This window comes from Ascaphus truei, chromosome 3, assembly GCF_040206685.1.
Source record: "Ascaphus truei isolate aAscTru1 chromosome 3, aAscTru1.hap1, whole genome shotgun sequence".
Taxonomy (NCBI): domain Eukaryota; kingdom Metazoa; phylum Chordata; class Amphibia; order Anura; family Ascaphidae; genus Ascaphus; species Ascaphus truei.
Genome location: NC_134485.1, coordinates 116,801,215 through 116,818,542, shown reverse-complemented (window position 1 = coordinate 116,818,542; position 17,328 = coordinate 116,801,215). Strand labels below are relative to the sequence as shown.

The following is a 17,328-nucleotide window of genomic DNA, read 5'->3' as shown; positions in this document are numbered from 1 at the left end:
AGCATGTTTTTTTTCTCAGGAAGAGCTGGAAGAGTTCCTCTCAAACAAGAACAACTGGTGTACGGTTCCCCTCTGCTTTCACTGCCAGATTGCCATAGGGCAATCTTTCTTCACAAATAAATAGAATTAATCAAATGATTCATCTTCAGGTGTGTTAGCATAGTGCACTGTTTTAATTACCGGTATAGAACAATTTAAGCTTCAAGAGGCTTTCATATTCAGAAACACACACACACACACACACACACACACAAAAAGGTACTCTGTTATTAGTGCAAAAAGCTATTTCTTCAACCTGGAAATTAAAAATAATGAACTATTAAAAATGACCCTAGTTCCCACGTAAAACCAAACATGAAAATGTGCAGTTGCCACTTGCACAGCCTGGTAACACGGAAATGAACTGCTGTATCTTGTCAGCCTGTTCGAGCAGATGATTCAAACAAGTCACTTCTGAAATGAAACACTTCAGGCAAAGTATCTGAACACCGTCTTGTAAGAAACAAAGAAAGAATGGCAGGAAAATGTCATGTTTACGTTCGTTACAAACCCGACAACTTGGAAACTGTTTGAACTCGGTCATATAGGTCACGAGTAATGTTTGGCTCTTGCGTTCTCACTGTGAGACTGGAAGATCGAGCAGTGCATACTGTACCATACTCAACATTTTGATTGTTTGTATAAATAATATGTAATTACTAAATTGTGCTAGCCGCTTCATTTGGTGGTATGGCTCAACACTGTTAAATAAGTTACATAGTTGATGAGGTAGAAAACAGACATATGTCCATCAAGTTTAATCTATGTTAAATTTAGACGACAGATACTTTATCGTATATTTGTACTTACAGTATATTTATTGATCCAGAGGAAGACAAGCATAAAACCCCCAGTAAAATATCATCTAATGATATCTCATATGGGCAAACAATGAATTCCTTTCTGACTCCAATATTGGCAATCAGATTACTCCCTGGATCAACATCCTTCCCATGTTCACTTATTTGGTATATTCCTGTATACCTTTCCTTTCTAAAAAGATGGATAACTTTTTTTTTTATATAGATATCTATGGCATCTGCTATCACGGTCTCCATGGGTAATGAATTCCACATTTTAACTGCCCTTACTGTAAAGAACCCTTTCCTTTATTGCTGGTGAAATCTCCTTTCCTTCAACATAAATGGGGTGTGACCCAGTGTCATTTGTACTGCCCGTGGGGTGAATAGTTATTTTGAAAGCTGCTCTTGTATTGATCCTGATGGGGCCTTATTCTAAAAGAATTATATATATTATTATTTTTTTAACCTACATCTTTGTATTACAGTACCTTAATTGAAAAATGTTTTTTAAAAAAAAGATAGGAACTGTATTCTTGGATTCAAAACTTCAGCCCGTGTTTTTTGCTTTCATATAATAGACCAGTTATATTTCGAATTGTGCGGCTCTTTTGTCTATATTTTGCGATTTATCTACTCACCTGACACCTGGGTAATTTTACGTCCTCTCTCTAAGCAAATGCCTACTAACTTTCCTGGCTGCATTACCTGAATCTGTTACTCTGGGCACTAAAATAACTTTTTAATCTCTTAGATAAAGATTTGCACATTTTTGCCCACAGTCACCAACTAGACAAAATGTGTCACTTTTCAGGTGTAAAAAAAACGGCGAACCTTGTATGAATTTACAAGCAATTTGCCAAATATTAAATGAATGTGCTTTGCAATTTTGCTTAATATGCTAATTTGTGAATTTCTCTAAAATCACTAGATTTGTTTAATGCGGAGACTATAAATAGGGCCCATACATCCTTTTATTCTCACTGTCTAGCGATATTTAATTGAAAGCTTGCAAAATTACAAAAGTGAACACTCATTTTGCGTCATTATTAGCCTTTTGAGGGGAAGGGTGCTTTCCTTTTCTATTAATGGTTGTAATCTAATTAGAGTTGTGGTAAAGCCAATCGTGATAAATGTCACAGCAATATAGATATGTTGTGTTGCTGTGTTTAGGTAAAAGGCCTATGGTTCTACATGAACATTTCTAAACTCTTGGGACATTTCTGAATATTGTTTTGTTCTGGCTTTGTAAAGTGTGAATACCCAACATACTCTTCCCAATATCCTTTGGCATTTTTTTTTAGATGTAAATACCTACATTCAGTTATCTTATAGCACTATTGCAACAGTTCAAGATTGAAACATGGCTCTTAGCGATCTCACGTTGCATACAACTGTTCTCAATGGAACTTACACCTGACAAGTATGTTCTACCAACGCTAAATTCAGAAATGTGTAATCCTTTCCCCACTAGATACATATTCATCCATTTTATCCATATACACTATAATGAAGATGTATACAAATTATATTTGCATCATTCAGTATCTGCATATGGTAATACATGTAGCAATTCCTAAAGATACTTCTTTCAACAGCCACCAACTATTACGTTTGTTTTACACAGGTTAGTTCTGACCGTGACCATAGACTATGACAGTGTACTGTACTTGTATTTACCTATAAGATTATATATTGTTAGGTGGAATGTCTGCACCACAACCAACATGAAAAACACTGACAATGCCAGAATAACATACCGTACAGTACTTAATTTTTCATTTCCTTATTGAAGAATATGATAGTCTAAGCTCATTGGTAATGACCTATTGCCTCACAGACTTTGATGCAATCTTTCTTACACAAAAGATATTGAATAGTACTATTGTCTCAGGATTTAGTATGTGACGTGTAAATATAGCTCTATAGCTTACTGTACCGGTATATTATTTCTAACACATTCACATACTTTTGTCCCCAAAAGACCTTGAGACTTTGAAGGACAGAGTTAGAAAAAAGGTCCTCCCTTATTGAACATGGGGGTAAAATGTAACATTTCTTAACAGGGCATGCTGACAAAAGCACTGTATATCTAATTGAAATGAAAGCTGAATTATACATTCCTTGGTGGAAAAATAAGTGAGCTTCTTCATACTAATTAAAAGGTAACTGTTGTTCGGGGAAACAGACATCCAAGGAGAGACACCTCATTCCTCTTACAAAGGTCCATGGAAAATATGCATGGTGACTTCAGTGTTCCTGTTAACAGTAAGGGCTTCATCTTTCACATAGGTCAGCATATATTTTTGGGCATAACACGGAAAATGTGATCCTATAATTTAATAGGAATGTATTGCTGCTGAATACCAGTATTCAAACAAGGATGTGAAACTTAAAAAATGTTTAATGTGAGTTTGGAAAAAGCTAAGAGAGGAATTCCAAGGAATATGCTTCACATGTTGGAAGTTTTTCTCATACTATAAATTACCTAAAACATTTCACCAAACACACAGCTGATCTTAATGTTACACTGACTTCTCTACAAACCCTTGCAACTTCAATCCAATTAGCACGTGATCCAGCACAAACTGTGTGGATCCAAGATCTTCAATGATGTGAACATGTATGCACAGAATATGTGAGTGGTGTGCATGTTCCCTGATGATCTCAATGTCATGGATGTATATGAGCATCAAGCCCACACTCTAGTTGCTTTCCAGCTACCATTCACAGTGTTCATTAGTATCCCTTTTATACCCAATTTTCTCAATAAAGAGCCAAGTTAAATAATAAAGCACTATACTTTGATAGGAGGAAAGCAAGAACTTCCCTAAATATTCACCCTTAATAGCTAATTAGGAATCTAGAACACCAAGAACAATGTCTACTTTTAGCTGGGGTAGGCTGACCAAGAAAAAGACCATTCTTTGAGAAGGCAGCTTGTCTCTTTAATCATTATTTCTATCCTAATATATCAATGATATCCTCTCCCCCTCGCTCACCTTGAATTTTGTTTATGTCAATTATCCTTTTTTAATTCTTAATTACATTTAATTTCATTGTTCAACTTTGACAGCCATGTTAACGAAGCGATGCTGTTCCACGACACATCCGATAACCCGACCCAACCACTTAGTAAACATGGGCCTTAATCCTTAAATTAGAAGTCGCTTAGGAGAGTGGCATAGATCAAACTATAACATAGGACAACATACGACAAATAACTCATTTTACAGCTATGAGTAATGGGGTTTTCCAATTAAACAAAGGAAAATGAGACCGTATGACCGTGATAATTTTGAGACAGGGAGAGGTTTTATTGTAAAATGAGATGCTGCTTACAATTTTAGAACACCGTTACCTTTTTTACTGACAGGTCATGGTCCAGCTCCTCTTCAGAATCCTCCTCAGGGTGCTGTTGCTCTTGCATGTCTTTCATTTTATTGAGGAGCTCCGCTTTCGGTGCTGATGTGCTGTAGTATGTGGAGCTGGTTGTTAATGAGATAGCAGACGACATATTCTGCTCATCCTTTCTGTTGGATGATACAAAGCCACAGTCAAACTTCCTTCTTAAACAAAATAAATACCTTTTTTTATTTCGGGTTTACATTTTTCTGGTGATCCTGAACATAGATTCGTTACCAAACCATGGAGTAATATTCTTTTTCAGAGGGGTACCAAAGTGAGATAAAATTTGGAGGGAAACATCATAAAAATTACATTGACTGGAGTTTATTTAAAAAATAAACAAGTGATTCATCCCCGATTACTGCAGTATTGAAAACATTGGGAAAAATTGAACAATCTGTATTGGAACCACTCCAACACTATAATCTTTCCAAGCTTTGCCTTAGTTTGGAATGAAAACAGCATGTATGTATGGCATATTCCATATTTGTGGTTTGTGGTTTTATCATAGTTCAGATTTTTGACTCAAATTAAAAAATTCTAGTAAATAAATGAAATAAAACATTAAACATATATATATATATATACATATACATCTATCTATCTATATCTATATCTATATATATCCATAACAAGACCTTATGACAGGGTTGGAAATTTCCCAGGCGCCTAAAATGTAATTGGCGTCTGAGTTTTGCAAAGCTGAGTGACCCGTCAGTCACCATCACAGTCCAATTGGTTACAATGTGCCCGATCGGGCTTTCATAGTACATCATCAAAGCGGTGTCTGACAAGTCTGTGACAGGCTGGGAGCAGCGCAGCTGCCTGTGGAATTCAGGAAGGGGGTAGCAGAGAACAGGAAGCAGAGGGGTGCAAAGGTTGGGGGAGGGAGCAAGGCGGAGAGCTGCAGGACTGTGCCTGCCTCTTCTCTGTATGAGGTTGGTGAGTGAGTGTGTCAGAATGAGTGCGCGAATGTGTATCAGTGTCACAGATACACACTGACATACAATAAACACAAAATAATGTTCCCAGCACTCATGAATGACAATTGAAAAAGAAATAAGCCAAATTAATTTAATCAAGGAAAGAACACAAACCCCCAAGGGGCCTAGGTCACACACAGTGTGTGGTAAATGTGACAAGGAAGGAGCCTGAGAAAACAAGGAAAGGGGAAGGGTAGGAAAGGGAATCTCAGGGTGAAGGGAGGGGGGAAGGAGGGGAGGGGTTGGGGGTGCAAACAAATGCGGTGATACAGGGGAAGGGGGGGGGGCAACGTTTTGGGGTGAAGACCCCTTCTTCAGACCCGTTCCCAAGGGTCAAAAAAGATGTCCGATGGTACTTCCCTTTAACCCTGTTAAAAACTCCCTATGAAATGGTGAAAAAACAGAAGAAAAAAATGTCAATTCAAATGGAGATGGTGAAATAAACGAGTCCAGAACCTCACAAAGAGTTATTTGGGATAATGGGCTCCTGAATCCCCTTCAATGAAGACCTAACTAGGAAAAAAGGTGAGCTCAAAATTCCCAAATAGAAAACATAAACAGATACACAGGTTCAATGGGTATAAGGTGCAAGTCACAAGAAAGTACTGTTCCACGTTGCACTATTAAGTGTCTAGCTTTAACCCTTTGAGTGCTGTCTATTTTTTGTTTTGTTTTGTTATACACCGACATACAGAACCGCTGGGGAGGAAGAGGAAGTTTTTAGGAGCCAAAATTGCCGGGAGAGACCAGAACAGCCTCACATGACCACCTCTCCCAATCCCCAACAAAACTTTGGCTCCTAATATTTGTAGCTCCTAAGTTGTTAACATTTTTGTCCACCTGTGCCCTATGAAAAGCAGTATGCATTATTTACTTTGTGATATTTAATGTACTTCTCATACTGTAGTTAAACTATTGAATTAAATCTGTAAAACTGTTGAAAATCTGCTAGATTGGAAAAGAATCGCTACATTGTACAGACTGTGTTAGATGTATTTTGTTTTCACTGCAACTCAAATATATGTTAAGTGGCATTGCACTTGAATCCCTTCAATTCTGGAGAAGTGACAAATAATGACAAAAATACTCTTTAGCAACTGTGGTAGTATAAGGTTATGTGGACCTCTGGTTAAAACAGTCTCCCCTACTCATTTCCTTTTTTGTTTACACTCCATTTTACAGCATGGAAAGCAGGTGTTCCCAGGAGTCAAGCACTGCTATTTTCAGCTCCGTTTACTCCATTTCCATGCTTAATGGTGATGTAGCTAGATTTAAATGGCTGCCAAATCTCAGACCAATAGGAAGACGCAACTGTATAAATTGTGGCTTCCTATTGGACGGCCATTTAAATCCTCTGAAGAACCTAGGAAGTAATACAAGTAACATCACCAGTAAGTATCTCAGGAACCAGGGGGGCCTCGGGAATGAAAATAGTGTGGTTCAGTTATAGAGGACTCCCTGGTTCCAATCCTTTAAAGAAATGGGGGTTAGTTAGGGTTGATTGCTCCTTTACAGGTAAAGCCTCAAACAACTAACATCATACTACAGTAGTAACTGCATAGATCTATGCAAAACACAACCAAAAGCTATTGGACAGGACACACCCCTATAACTACAGTGGTAAATAAGTTTCAACCAGCATTCTCTTTAATCCTTCCATCCAGTAATGCACTGCATACCACTCCACGCCTTAAGTGTATCGGAAGCAGTATATATTCAGGATATCCTATTACATTGTACAACTACTGCAGAGCTTGTGGAAATAACAATACAGGTGGTCCTCGGTATCCGACAGGCTACTTTCTGTCGAATGCCTTTTCCAACGAAGCATAATGCAGTCCCCTGGACGCATTATCCGACGTCGGAACCGCTTATCCAACGCTCACCGCCGCGGATAAACATGGACCCTTAATCCGATGGTCCGTTATCTGACGGTGGTTTGCGGGACGCATTACATAGGATAAGCGAGGACTGGCTGTACATATCAGTGGTTCAGAGTACTGTTATGACAAAACAGGGACCGTTGAATATTTTGAGCAACCAATATACAGTAAGGTCTTTTAAAGGAGTAATTTATGTACACACATTTCTTTAATCAAATACTATAATGCATGGAAATCATAATGGCATTTCAAATGTTATTAATAAACAGTATTGTATTTCAGAAAATAACTCTGTGGTATATGTAATCTCAGAGCAAGTTCATTTTTAATTCATAATACATGTTTTCACTTAGAGTGGCCAGAAAAAGGTTTTGAACCCCAATGATAACGGAAATTCCATACTGTTCCCATGATAACCTTCTTTGAATCAAAACCAATCTTTTCTTAAATATCCAATAGGGTTTATACTAACCAATTCTATGTCTTTTGAAACAAAATTAATCATGAATTAGACAAACAATGACTAATTAAGAGTCAGAGTATGTGCAAAAGTAAGTGAAACCCTGGTTTTATCAGCTAAATTAAAAAGGACAATTAGAATCAGGTGTTTAATTAATTAGGTAGATCTTCTGGAGTGCGCTTGGGAGGCCTCACCCTATACAAAGATCAGAAATTTTCTGCGTTTGGTCTTCACCATACAGGTGTGTGGAAACACATCATGCCACAATCAAAAGTAAATCGCTGTGGGCCTCAGAAAGTCCATTATTGATGCTCATCAGTCTAGAAACATTTACAAAACCATTTCTAAGGATTTGGGGCGTCACCAAGCCAGTGCCAGACAGTCTAGAAATGGACAACGTTCAACACCAGTCACTCTACTCAGGAGCGGTCGTCTTATCAAAATCTCACCAAGAGCAAACCAGCAAATCATCCAGGAAGCACAAAGACCCCCAGAGTAACATTTAAGGATCTGCAAGCTACTCTCACCTTGGCTAATGTGAGTGTTCATGACACAACTATCAGAAAAAGACTGAACAATAATGGTGTTCATGGAAGGATAGCCAGGAGGAAACCACTGCTCTCTAAAAAAAACATTGCTGACATCAGATGGGCCCAACTTGGAGCGCAGCCACCTGGCCCGTCCTGACCATTTATTTTTTATATGTATTGCGGGGGGCGGGGGTATTTTTTGTGTGTATTGGGGGGTGGGTATATTTTTATATATATTGGGGGGGGGTGTATGGGTGTATTTTTTATATGTATTGGGGGCGGCGGATTTTTTACATGTATTGGTGGGGTGGGTGTATTTTTTTATATGTATTGGGGGTTGGGGTGTATTTTTAATATGTGGTGGCGGGTGTATTTTTAATATGTATTGGGGGTGGGGGCAGGTGTATTTTTATTATGTACTAGCTGATATACCCGGCGTTGCTCGGGATGTAAATCCGTAATAGGTAGTATTATTTATAAATAGGGTAACAATAGGATGACTATTTGGTGGAAAGTTTGAATAATAATGTTGAAAAGAAACATGGAAGAAAATGTAATACAATGTTGTTTAAGAATGGTTTATTGTAAACACACCACAGTACGATGTATATTTTGGCGATGTAAAAATGTGAGGTATGTTTCCCGCTAGGGTGTGAGCAGGTGTGAGGCGTCGGGTGGGTGTTCAGTACGGGTGGCGGGTGGGTAGTGAGTGCTGGCTGTGGGTGGGAAGAGGTGGACAAACAGGGATTATAAAGGAAGGTGCACCAATGACAGAGAGGGGAGGAGAAGAGAGAGAAGTGGGAGAAGCAAGAGAGAGGTCAGGGAGAGAAAAGGAGGAGATAGAAGGGGCAGTCAGGGGAATGGCCTGAACAGCTTGGGAGGCGGAGACAGGGAAATCCTGATGAGAAGAGTCTGTGCGCGCGGCCCCTGTAAGCTGGGGTGCGTGCACACAGGCTGTAACACAGGCGCGGACCGCACGGAGCAGGGGAAGACAGCAGGTGGGGGACGGAGCCAAGCGGAGGGGAACGCGGGCGAGGACTGTGCCCGTGCGATGGCCAGCAAGGGTAGAGAGGAGCATTCACGCGCGTCCCCCATGGGCTGAGGGGGTGCGCGTACCGGACGCGTCACCAGGCGCGCAGAACGCCGCGCCACGGGCATCACACGCGGAGGAGGCAACGGGACGGATGGCACCACAGGGGAAGGTAAAGGAGCTACCGCGGGTTAGAGGGAGCGGGGAGGATTACAGCAGGGGCTGCGGGGGCGCGTGGGTATGCGAGACCTGCGGGGAACGCGCTGCAGCAAGGGGAGAGAGGTAGACGGTGAAGGAGAGGAGTGGGAAGGGGCAGAAAGGATAACGGGAGATGGGAGAGAGGGAGAGGAAGAGGAAGGAATCTCCTGAGTCGTCCCTGCGGGAGGGCGGCGAGTGGGTGAAAGGTAGAGGCGGGAGTGCGGCGGGTTTCTGAAAGGCAGAGGCGGGAGGGCGGGTGAAAGGCAGAGGCGGGAGGTGGCGGGTGAAAGGCAGAGGCGGGAGGTGGCGGGAGTACGGGCAGTGGGTGGGTGAAAGGCAGCGGCGGGAGGGGGGGAAGGCAGAGGCGGGAGGGGGGGGGGGTTGGAAAGCAGGGGCGGGGGGGGAAAGCAGGGGCGGGGGGGGGGAAAGCAGGGGCGGGGGGGAAACAGGGGGGGGAAGGCAGGGGCGGGGGGGAAGGCCGGGGCTGGGGGGGAAGGCCGGGGCGGGGGGGAAAGCAGGGGCGGGGGGGAAGGCCGGGGCGGGGGGAAGGAAGGCCGGGGCGGGGGGGGAAGGCAGTGGGGGGGGGGGAAGCCATTGGCGGGGGAAGGCATGGGGGGGGTCGGGGCAGAGGGGGGGAAGGGAGGCCGGGGGGAAGACAGGGGTGGTGGGGGGGGGGGGAAGGCAGGGGCGGTGGGGGGGGAAGGCAGGGGCAGGGGGAAGGCAGGGGTGGAAGGGGAGGTGTCACTGTGTCTGTCCTTGTGTTTGTCAGTGTGTCTGTCCCTGTGTGTGTCTGTCCCTGTGTGTGTCTGTGTGTCTGTCACTGTGTGTCGGGGGCGGGTCAAAAACGGAGCTGGGGGGTCAAAAATGAAGCAGGGGAGTCAAAAACGGAGCTGGGGGGGGTCAAAAACGGAGCTGGGGGGGTCAAAAACAGAGCTGGGGGGGGGGCAAAAACGGAGCTGGGGGGGCCAAAAACGGAGCTGGGGGGGCGGCAAAAACTGAGCTGGAGGGGGCAGAAACGGAGCTCAGTTAAGCCCCCCCCCCCAGCAGCAGCAACAACCGGCGCCACCACCACCAGAGAGCATTTCCTCACCTCAGGCAGCAGCAGCAGTGTGGCCGGGGGTTGGGGACCCCTGGGTTAGAGTGTACAGGCCAATGAGAGCCATGGGGGGGCGGGCCATCCGGGAGGGGCGAGACACCAGCAAATGAGAGCCGTGGGAGGGCGGGCGGACAGACAGACCAATCATATGGTCTCCAGACACTCACAACCAAGATTTTCAAATTTATATATATAGATTGGGGTTGGGTGTATTTTTATATATGTATTGGGTGGGTGTATTTTTAATATGTATGGGGGTGTGGGGGTGTATTTTTAATATGTATTGGGGGTGGGGAGTGTATTTTTAATATGTATTGGGGGTGGGGGGTAGGTGTATTTTTATTATGTATTGGGGTGGGTCTATTTCTATTATGTGTTGGGGCGAGGGTTGGGTGTATTTTATTATGTATTGGGGGCAGGGTTATATGTTTTTAGGGGGTGAAATGTTGAAAAAGTATCATGTTTTTGTGTAATTTGTTTGATCGGGTTATCTTGATCTATTATTAGGACTCAGATTAAGCTCTAACAGGTTAGTTTTGAAATACAGCTCAACCCCGTTATAGCGTGATCCGCTACAACATGAATCCGCTTATAACGCGGTCCGAGTGTGGCTCCCGAGATTTGAAAACCTCCATTGTGCCGCATGAGGGAAAGAGCTGACAGCAAAGAGAGAGAGGTCTAGATGCCGGTAAATCCTTGCGTGCCAAAATTTTAACGCGATCCCGGTTATAACGCGGTCTTATTCTGTGGCCCCCAAGGACCACACTATAACGGGGTTCAGCTGTATGTGAAAATCCTAAAGGGTTAAAAAAACTTTTTCTCCCCGCAGTATTTTTTTTACTGTAGCATGGGTATGCAAAATGCTATGTTTAAGACACTGCAGCAGTAGTTTCCAGGCATATACTACTATACCACTACCCCAGTGCAGCAATTCAAAATGCAAAAACCCGGAAAACAGAATGTCCACTATACAGTACAATAAATGAATGTGTACTGTATGTAGAATCAGTAACTCAAACTCACAAAACCGGTATACAGACTAACTTGTTAAAAAAAAAATGGAAGACAAATAAGAAAAAAGTGGGGGCTATTTGCCATAATCACCCAGTTGAAAATGGACTAAAAAAGTGGTACAATAATAATAAAAAATAAACTGGCATATCAACTGATCAAATCTGCACAAAGCAATATAGATTTTTGGGATTTGATCAATCTGGTTCTAGATTGTCCCAGTTCTGCAGCCAGGAGACTTTTTTTTTTTTTTTTTAACTACCCACAAATTGTGTTTAAATTTATAATAGAAGTTGGAGTCAGACTGAATAAATCTCAGGGGATGACTGAGATACTCCCAAATACTGTAAATGGACCGTCTCTTAGGTAGCTCTGCTGGCTTGGCAATCCCCTGTGTTTCAATGGATCCCCACCCAATCTCCCCATTTGCTTAATTTTCCATCGGCACTGCTGATGGGAGAGTGAGACAAGTCATAAGATGTTGGCTGCATAGTGATGTATGGTTATGTCCTGCTAATCAGATCATGTGACTCAAACTCTTCTCACTGCAGAGCCAAAAACATCAAGACACCGCGGGATGATGATTAAGCCTCTGAGCGCCCGATGACTGTACCCTGAACGTCACAAGGGCCGGCACGCTAAAGGCCCTATGATGTACAGGATAATACATCATGGTAAAAATGCTGGTTTTCCTAGTGGGAGGTCGCGTTCACCGCTCCAATGGAGCAGTGAATAAGATGGGAATAGAGTTGTAGAGTATCCCCCAATTCTGGTCGTTCTGGAGGTCCTGCCCGTGGTCATGTGATCACTACACCAAGGGATTACATAATTAAGATCCAGAAGAACTGTGCCACTCAGGTGCCACAACTTTTCTGGCACTCAAAAGGTTAAGGGAACGGAAGGCTAGGCAGAGATCTGGACTAAGGTGGCTGAAATGTAAGACAAGAAATATTTTAGGGCAAAATAAGACAAGTGAGGGTTATCACAAGACAGGAAAGTGGTAAGGATTTATAAAATTATACTGTATCTCCTGAGTGCTGTATCACTAGAGACAATAACAGATTCCACCATGGTAAATAAAAAGACAAGATTTTTTTTTCAGTGAGCCGAGGAGATTATTACTTTATGTTCCATCGTGACATTTTGATCAATGAAACCTGCTAATAACTTTTTTTTACCATTTCCAGTGCAACCATAGGAAAACAGAACAAGCCAATCCGCATGTTACCAGTCTGAAAACTAGAAGTAAGGCATGTTATGCAAACTAATATATACTCTATAGACAGAGTATCCAAAATAACGAATATCTGACTACAGTATATGAATTGTCTCATACTTCACTACAATATCATATGTATTCTTTAGAGGAAATCTGTAACCCTGATACAAGTGATGCTTTTCACCAATCTTAAACATGGTCTAAAAGAGCCATTTTAAACAAGTCAATCACTATACTTAATATCATCAGTAACTGGCATAAAAATAACATAGTGGACATTGGTGTGGAGGATGATTAGGAGCATCATTCCAAAATCATCATATAGTTGATATCTACAAATATCAAACAACTATCAAACTTTTGATAGATTACTTATTTCCATTTATTAAGTTGGAGCTATGTAGCATATAAACTATATATGCCACTCATTTGCTATGGTATTCTAGCACCTCACTTTTAGGTTTATTGATCCCAAAATTATTCTTCTTCTGTCTAATTTTTGGGTCACTAGTGGATTGTAAGCTCTTTGGATTCCGTTTACCTCATATGAATTTTTTAGAAGATAGATAGTAGAATGCCAATATTAAAACACCAAAGATTTAATCTGGATTTAAATGTCAAATTTATATAAAACCTAATAAAGAACTAATTTATACATTAGAAAAGGGGATACTTACTTTTCCTCTGAAGGTCTTGGAGATGGGACTTTTGGAAGGAGCTTTCTGCGTTGCTGAGCTTCTTCTAAAAGATGGTCATCTTTGGGAAAGATTCCCTCCATTAGGTCCATTGTGGTCCTCATTTTGGCAGTAGGATCCAAAATTTCTGCCAGAGACTTATCTTTGCCTATAATTTCTTTTACCAGCTCCTCTGACTTAACGTCATTATAAATCTTATCTTTGCTCTTTGAGTAACTGACTGTAAGAGAAGAGACATCACTTTCTTTGGTGTTCTCCACCAGTTCTTGAGTTGGTTGGTTGTCAGCCTCTCTGGATTGGTCCTCAGGGTCATGCCTTGTATATGCACAGAAGCGGGAGTAAGATTGTTCAGATGTGCTGAGCGTCTTGAGCTGGTCCCTTGCAAGGCCGGAAAGTAAGGCAGGTGGCTCAATGGCACTCAGCAAATTGTGTCTACTTTCCTTCTCTGCATGGCTTTCAGAATGAATAATCTTAATGGGGACCATTTTCACTTTGGTGTTGTCTATCACTCTTTCAATTCTGAAATAGGCAAACATGCAGTAGTTACAACATGAACACAATATGAAAACCACAATGTGGAAATACTTTAACATGGTTTGATGCCATAAGCCAAATTGCTATGAGAGAATAAGTTAACTAAACATATTTGTTAGTGACAGTTGTATAAACATGTAGGTTATTTGTATAACTAGCATGCAAGTTCTTTAGAAATGTGGTAATACACCCGTTTTCAGGACTAGAGAGATGTAATTCATAGTCTAAAATGTCAACACTATCAACAATGTTCATACTTGTCCATTACAAATGTTACACAGTTTGCAATTCTGCATTTACAATTGTACGATACCTTTCCTAACGCCTTTGGAAGAAAACAGGAAATTGTACTGTAAGCCCATTCTTCATTGATGACCTTAAGTATACAATATTACATTATGACTATAGAAAATGAGAACTAAGAGCCAAATATAGTTTAGCCTGTGTATGCTTAGAGTAAGACTATAAACTGTGATTTATTGGCTTTTTCAACTAAATAACAGGATTGTACAAAAACCTAAACAACATGTTCCCCTTTGGTTTTCTTTACTTCCTGCCAAAAATACAAACCAATGCTACTACTTGGGTAAAATGAGTGGGTCTGAAAAGGAAACACTTTCACCTAAGTAATAAAGTAGTGTATAGGATTTTTTTAAAGGAGCAATCGAAGATGGCAAAGTTTTACATATTTGAAGCGGGGGTTTTCCGGAGTTGAACCATCTTAGGGGTTCCAGGAACCCCCTACTTCCGGAGATAGTTACCTCCAAACTATGTGCCGGTAGCTGCTCAGCAACCAGGGCTTTCAAGTTTGAAGCTCCCTCGAAACATGGGCCAAAACGAAGCCGCACCGATGACATCATAGCTTCCTACTGGCCCGGGAAATATCTGAACAGATAACATATTGTGAATACTGGTAACCGAGGAGAGCAGCTACCGGCATCTAATTTGCAGGTAGGTATCTCCGGAAGCAGGGGATCGCCGGAGCTGAAATTAACGGGGTTGAGCTGCAGAGACCCTTGCTTCAACCCTATATAAAAATAATAATTACATTTGCCAAAAAATCCATCACCTTGGATTGCCTCTTTAAATACAGGAACAAGGGGTGGGGGGGGGGGTATTTCCTGCTGGCACAGAAGTTGTTTAATGTCTTGTAGGATTTGCATCTTGTAGGATGATTACTTCAGCAGTTTTATATTTGTTTTTGTTGCATAGTCACCGTCATTTTTAAACTAAATCCAAGTTTCTAGAACTTTGGAATCATTGCAGCATGGTTACATGGGTGCAAAGACTTAACTATTTTCCGGTTTATGTTCTAATAAACTTCAAGTAAAATCAAAGATGGCTGCCAAGTTGTCCAATAAGAAGCTGAATTGTCATGCTCTGATGACATTAGGGCATCCCGTTGGCTAGTGGGGGTGAGGCTTGGATCGCAGCCATACAGTATTTATTTCCTAAAAGGCACCAGAAACACGACACATATAAAGGTAAATATATCTCGGCATGTGGGAGACCCCTACGTCTCCGACTCAATAAAAAAAAAAATTTTCTTTACAGTAGAGGTGCTTCCAAACTAATCTTGTCTACAATGGTTTCATAAAGGAAACTAAATCGATTTGTATGGGCACATAATTTCTGCACAGTTGATAATTTAATGTTTTCAATTTAATCACAGCACGGAGAACAGATGGGTGGACTTGATGATCAAATTTTGCCACCAAAAACTAAGATCACATAAGTCTGTATTTTGATATGCAATGGTAAATATAAATGAATTTAAACAAAGCAGGTTCAAGAGGTCATCCCCCCTTTCATTACCCCCTCCTTTTAAAGCAGCAACACAGGTTTTTTTATTTTTTTATTAGAGGATTGCAGGGGTTCAGCGCAGCTGAACGGTGTTAATTTCAGCTCCCAGGACCCTGTGCTTCACGAGATACTTACCTCCGTAGGGGGTGCCGCTACCTCTGTGGTGTTTAAATGTCCTTGTCACGCCAATAGGAAGCCACACCTGATGATGTCACAGCTTCTTATTGGCCCACTGGAACATTTAAACATCGCCATTTTGTTAGGCACACAAGTTCCCTGCCTGCAAATATCGGTACCCCCTATGGAGGTAAGTATCTCTGAAAGCAAGGGTCCCCCGAGTTGAAATGAACACAGTTCAGCTCTGGAGACCTCTGCTTCAATCCTATAACAACAAAATAAATAAACCTGTATTGTTGCTTTCACACTTTTGAAAGGGCACACAGATTCACATGGGGCAACACGTGGAGGGATGCCTTCATACATTGATGCTATGAGGTACAAAATTAACATGTTTTTGTTAATTTTGCACCAAATTTGCCTTACTAGAACATGGATTTTATTTCAGGCTTGTGCAGTATTTATCTGATAGTATATTTGACACAACACACAAGAGTTTTCCATGTAGTTTTATGGTGCCAGGTGGCCACAAATCTCAAGCTTCACTCTTCCTAATCACTTTGTTTTTGTTTCCCCTAAATCTACAATAGGATCATGATATTCTGGTCTGATATTCTATGACCAGATTGGATGCACAACAAGATCCTAGAAGTTATTAAATGGTTGGATAAAACATTGGTCTCCTGAGCTCTTCTCGGTTTCCCTAAAATCTAGAATGGTTTATAAAGAAGTCGTTAATAGAAAAAATTCTATATTTTTGTAAAATCCGTAACAATGAGGTAAAGCTTGTGTTCTCTTTAGCCCATGCACTTTGCTTTCTTTAAAACGAATGTAAATCAATTTGGAAGGTTTATATAAAGATATTTAATGTGCACTGTATGGTTTTAAATAAACAATACTAAATATAAATCCATTTGATCTAGAACTACTGTAGTTTCTCTAGATCTACAACATTTATGACACATACACAATGAATATTTATCAATTGTAGGAGGCTCAAAGGGATCAGGAGTACAGATGCAAAGCTCCTGGGTCTGCAATGTTGCCCCCTAAGCTTAGAACAGGCTATACATCAATGCTACTCTTTGTGTGTCTTGTTTATACATTAAATGTGTTCATGTATAAAACAATAGCCCTATTACTTACAACTATTTACATGACCTAAGCAATATTCCTGGTTTCTAGTTAGCCCATGGCAAGTCCTTTAAAATATCAACCAAACAGGTTCCTGAAATCCTGACAAAATATTGGAATTGTTGAGTTATGGTACTCTGACCAGAGACCCTACACTGTGATCTCTCACCCATCCCAAGTTTATTAGGAAATCACGGGTCATATCTATATATGTCATATATGGCTTATTAACTCTATTGCAAAAGCTCAGGTACAAAAGTATCCTAAATATTCATTGCTCTACTGTATATATAAGTATTGTCCATGAGCTACTTGCTTTTCTTTGCTTGACCACGTTTTCTGTTAAGATTTGTTAGTGAAGCCACCTTGAAAGCACTGCACGGAGTTT

The 17,328-nt window shown here is 41.2% G+C and overlaps 1 protein-coding gene across 6 annotated transcripts in view; it reads right to left on the bottom strand.

Annotated features, from left to right (window-relative positions):
• SHROOM2 (shroom family member 2) overlaps positions 1–17,328 on the bottom strand; it is a 313,178-nt gene that overhangs the window by 8,281 nt on the left and 287,569 nt on the right. For all 6 annotated transcript variants that reach the window (XM_075589388.1, XM_075589387.1, XM_075589390.1 and 3 more), the window contains 2 exons: positions 13,335–13,871; positions 4,201–4,372 (listed from right to left, as the gene is read on the bottom strand). In XM_075589388.1, the coding sequence (XP_075445503.1) occupies positions 4,201–4,372; positions 13,335–13,871 (709 nt within the window). The remainder of the gene's footprint in view (positions 1–4,200; positions 4,373–13,334; positions 13,872–17,328) is intronic.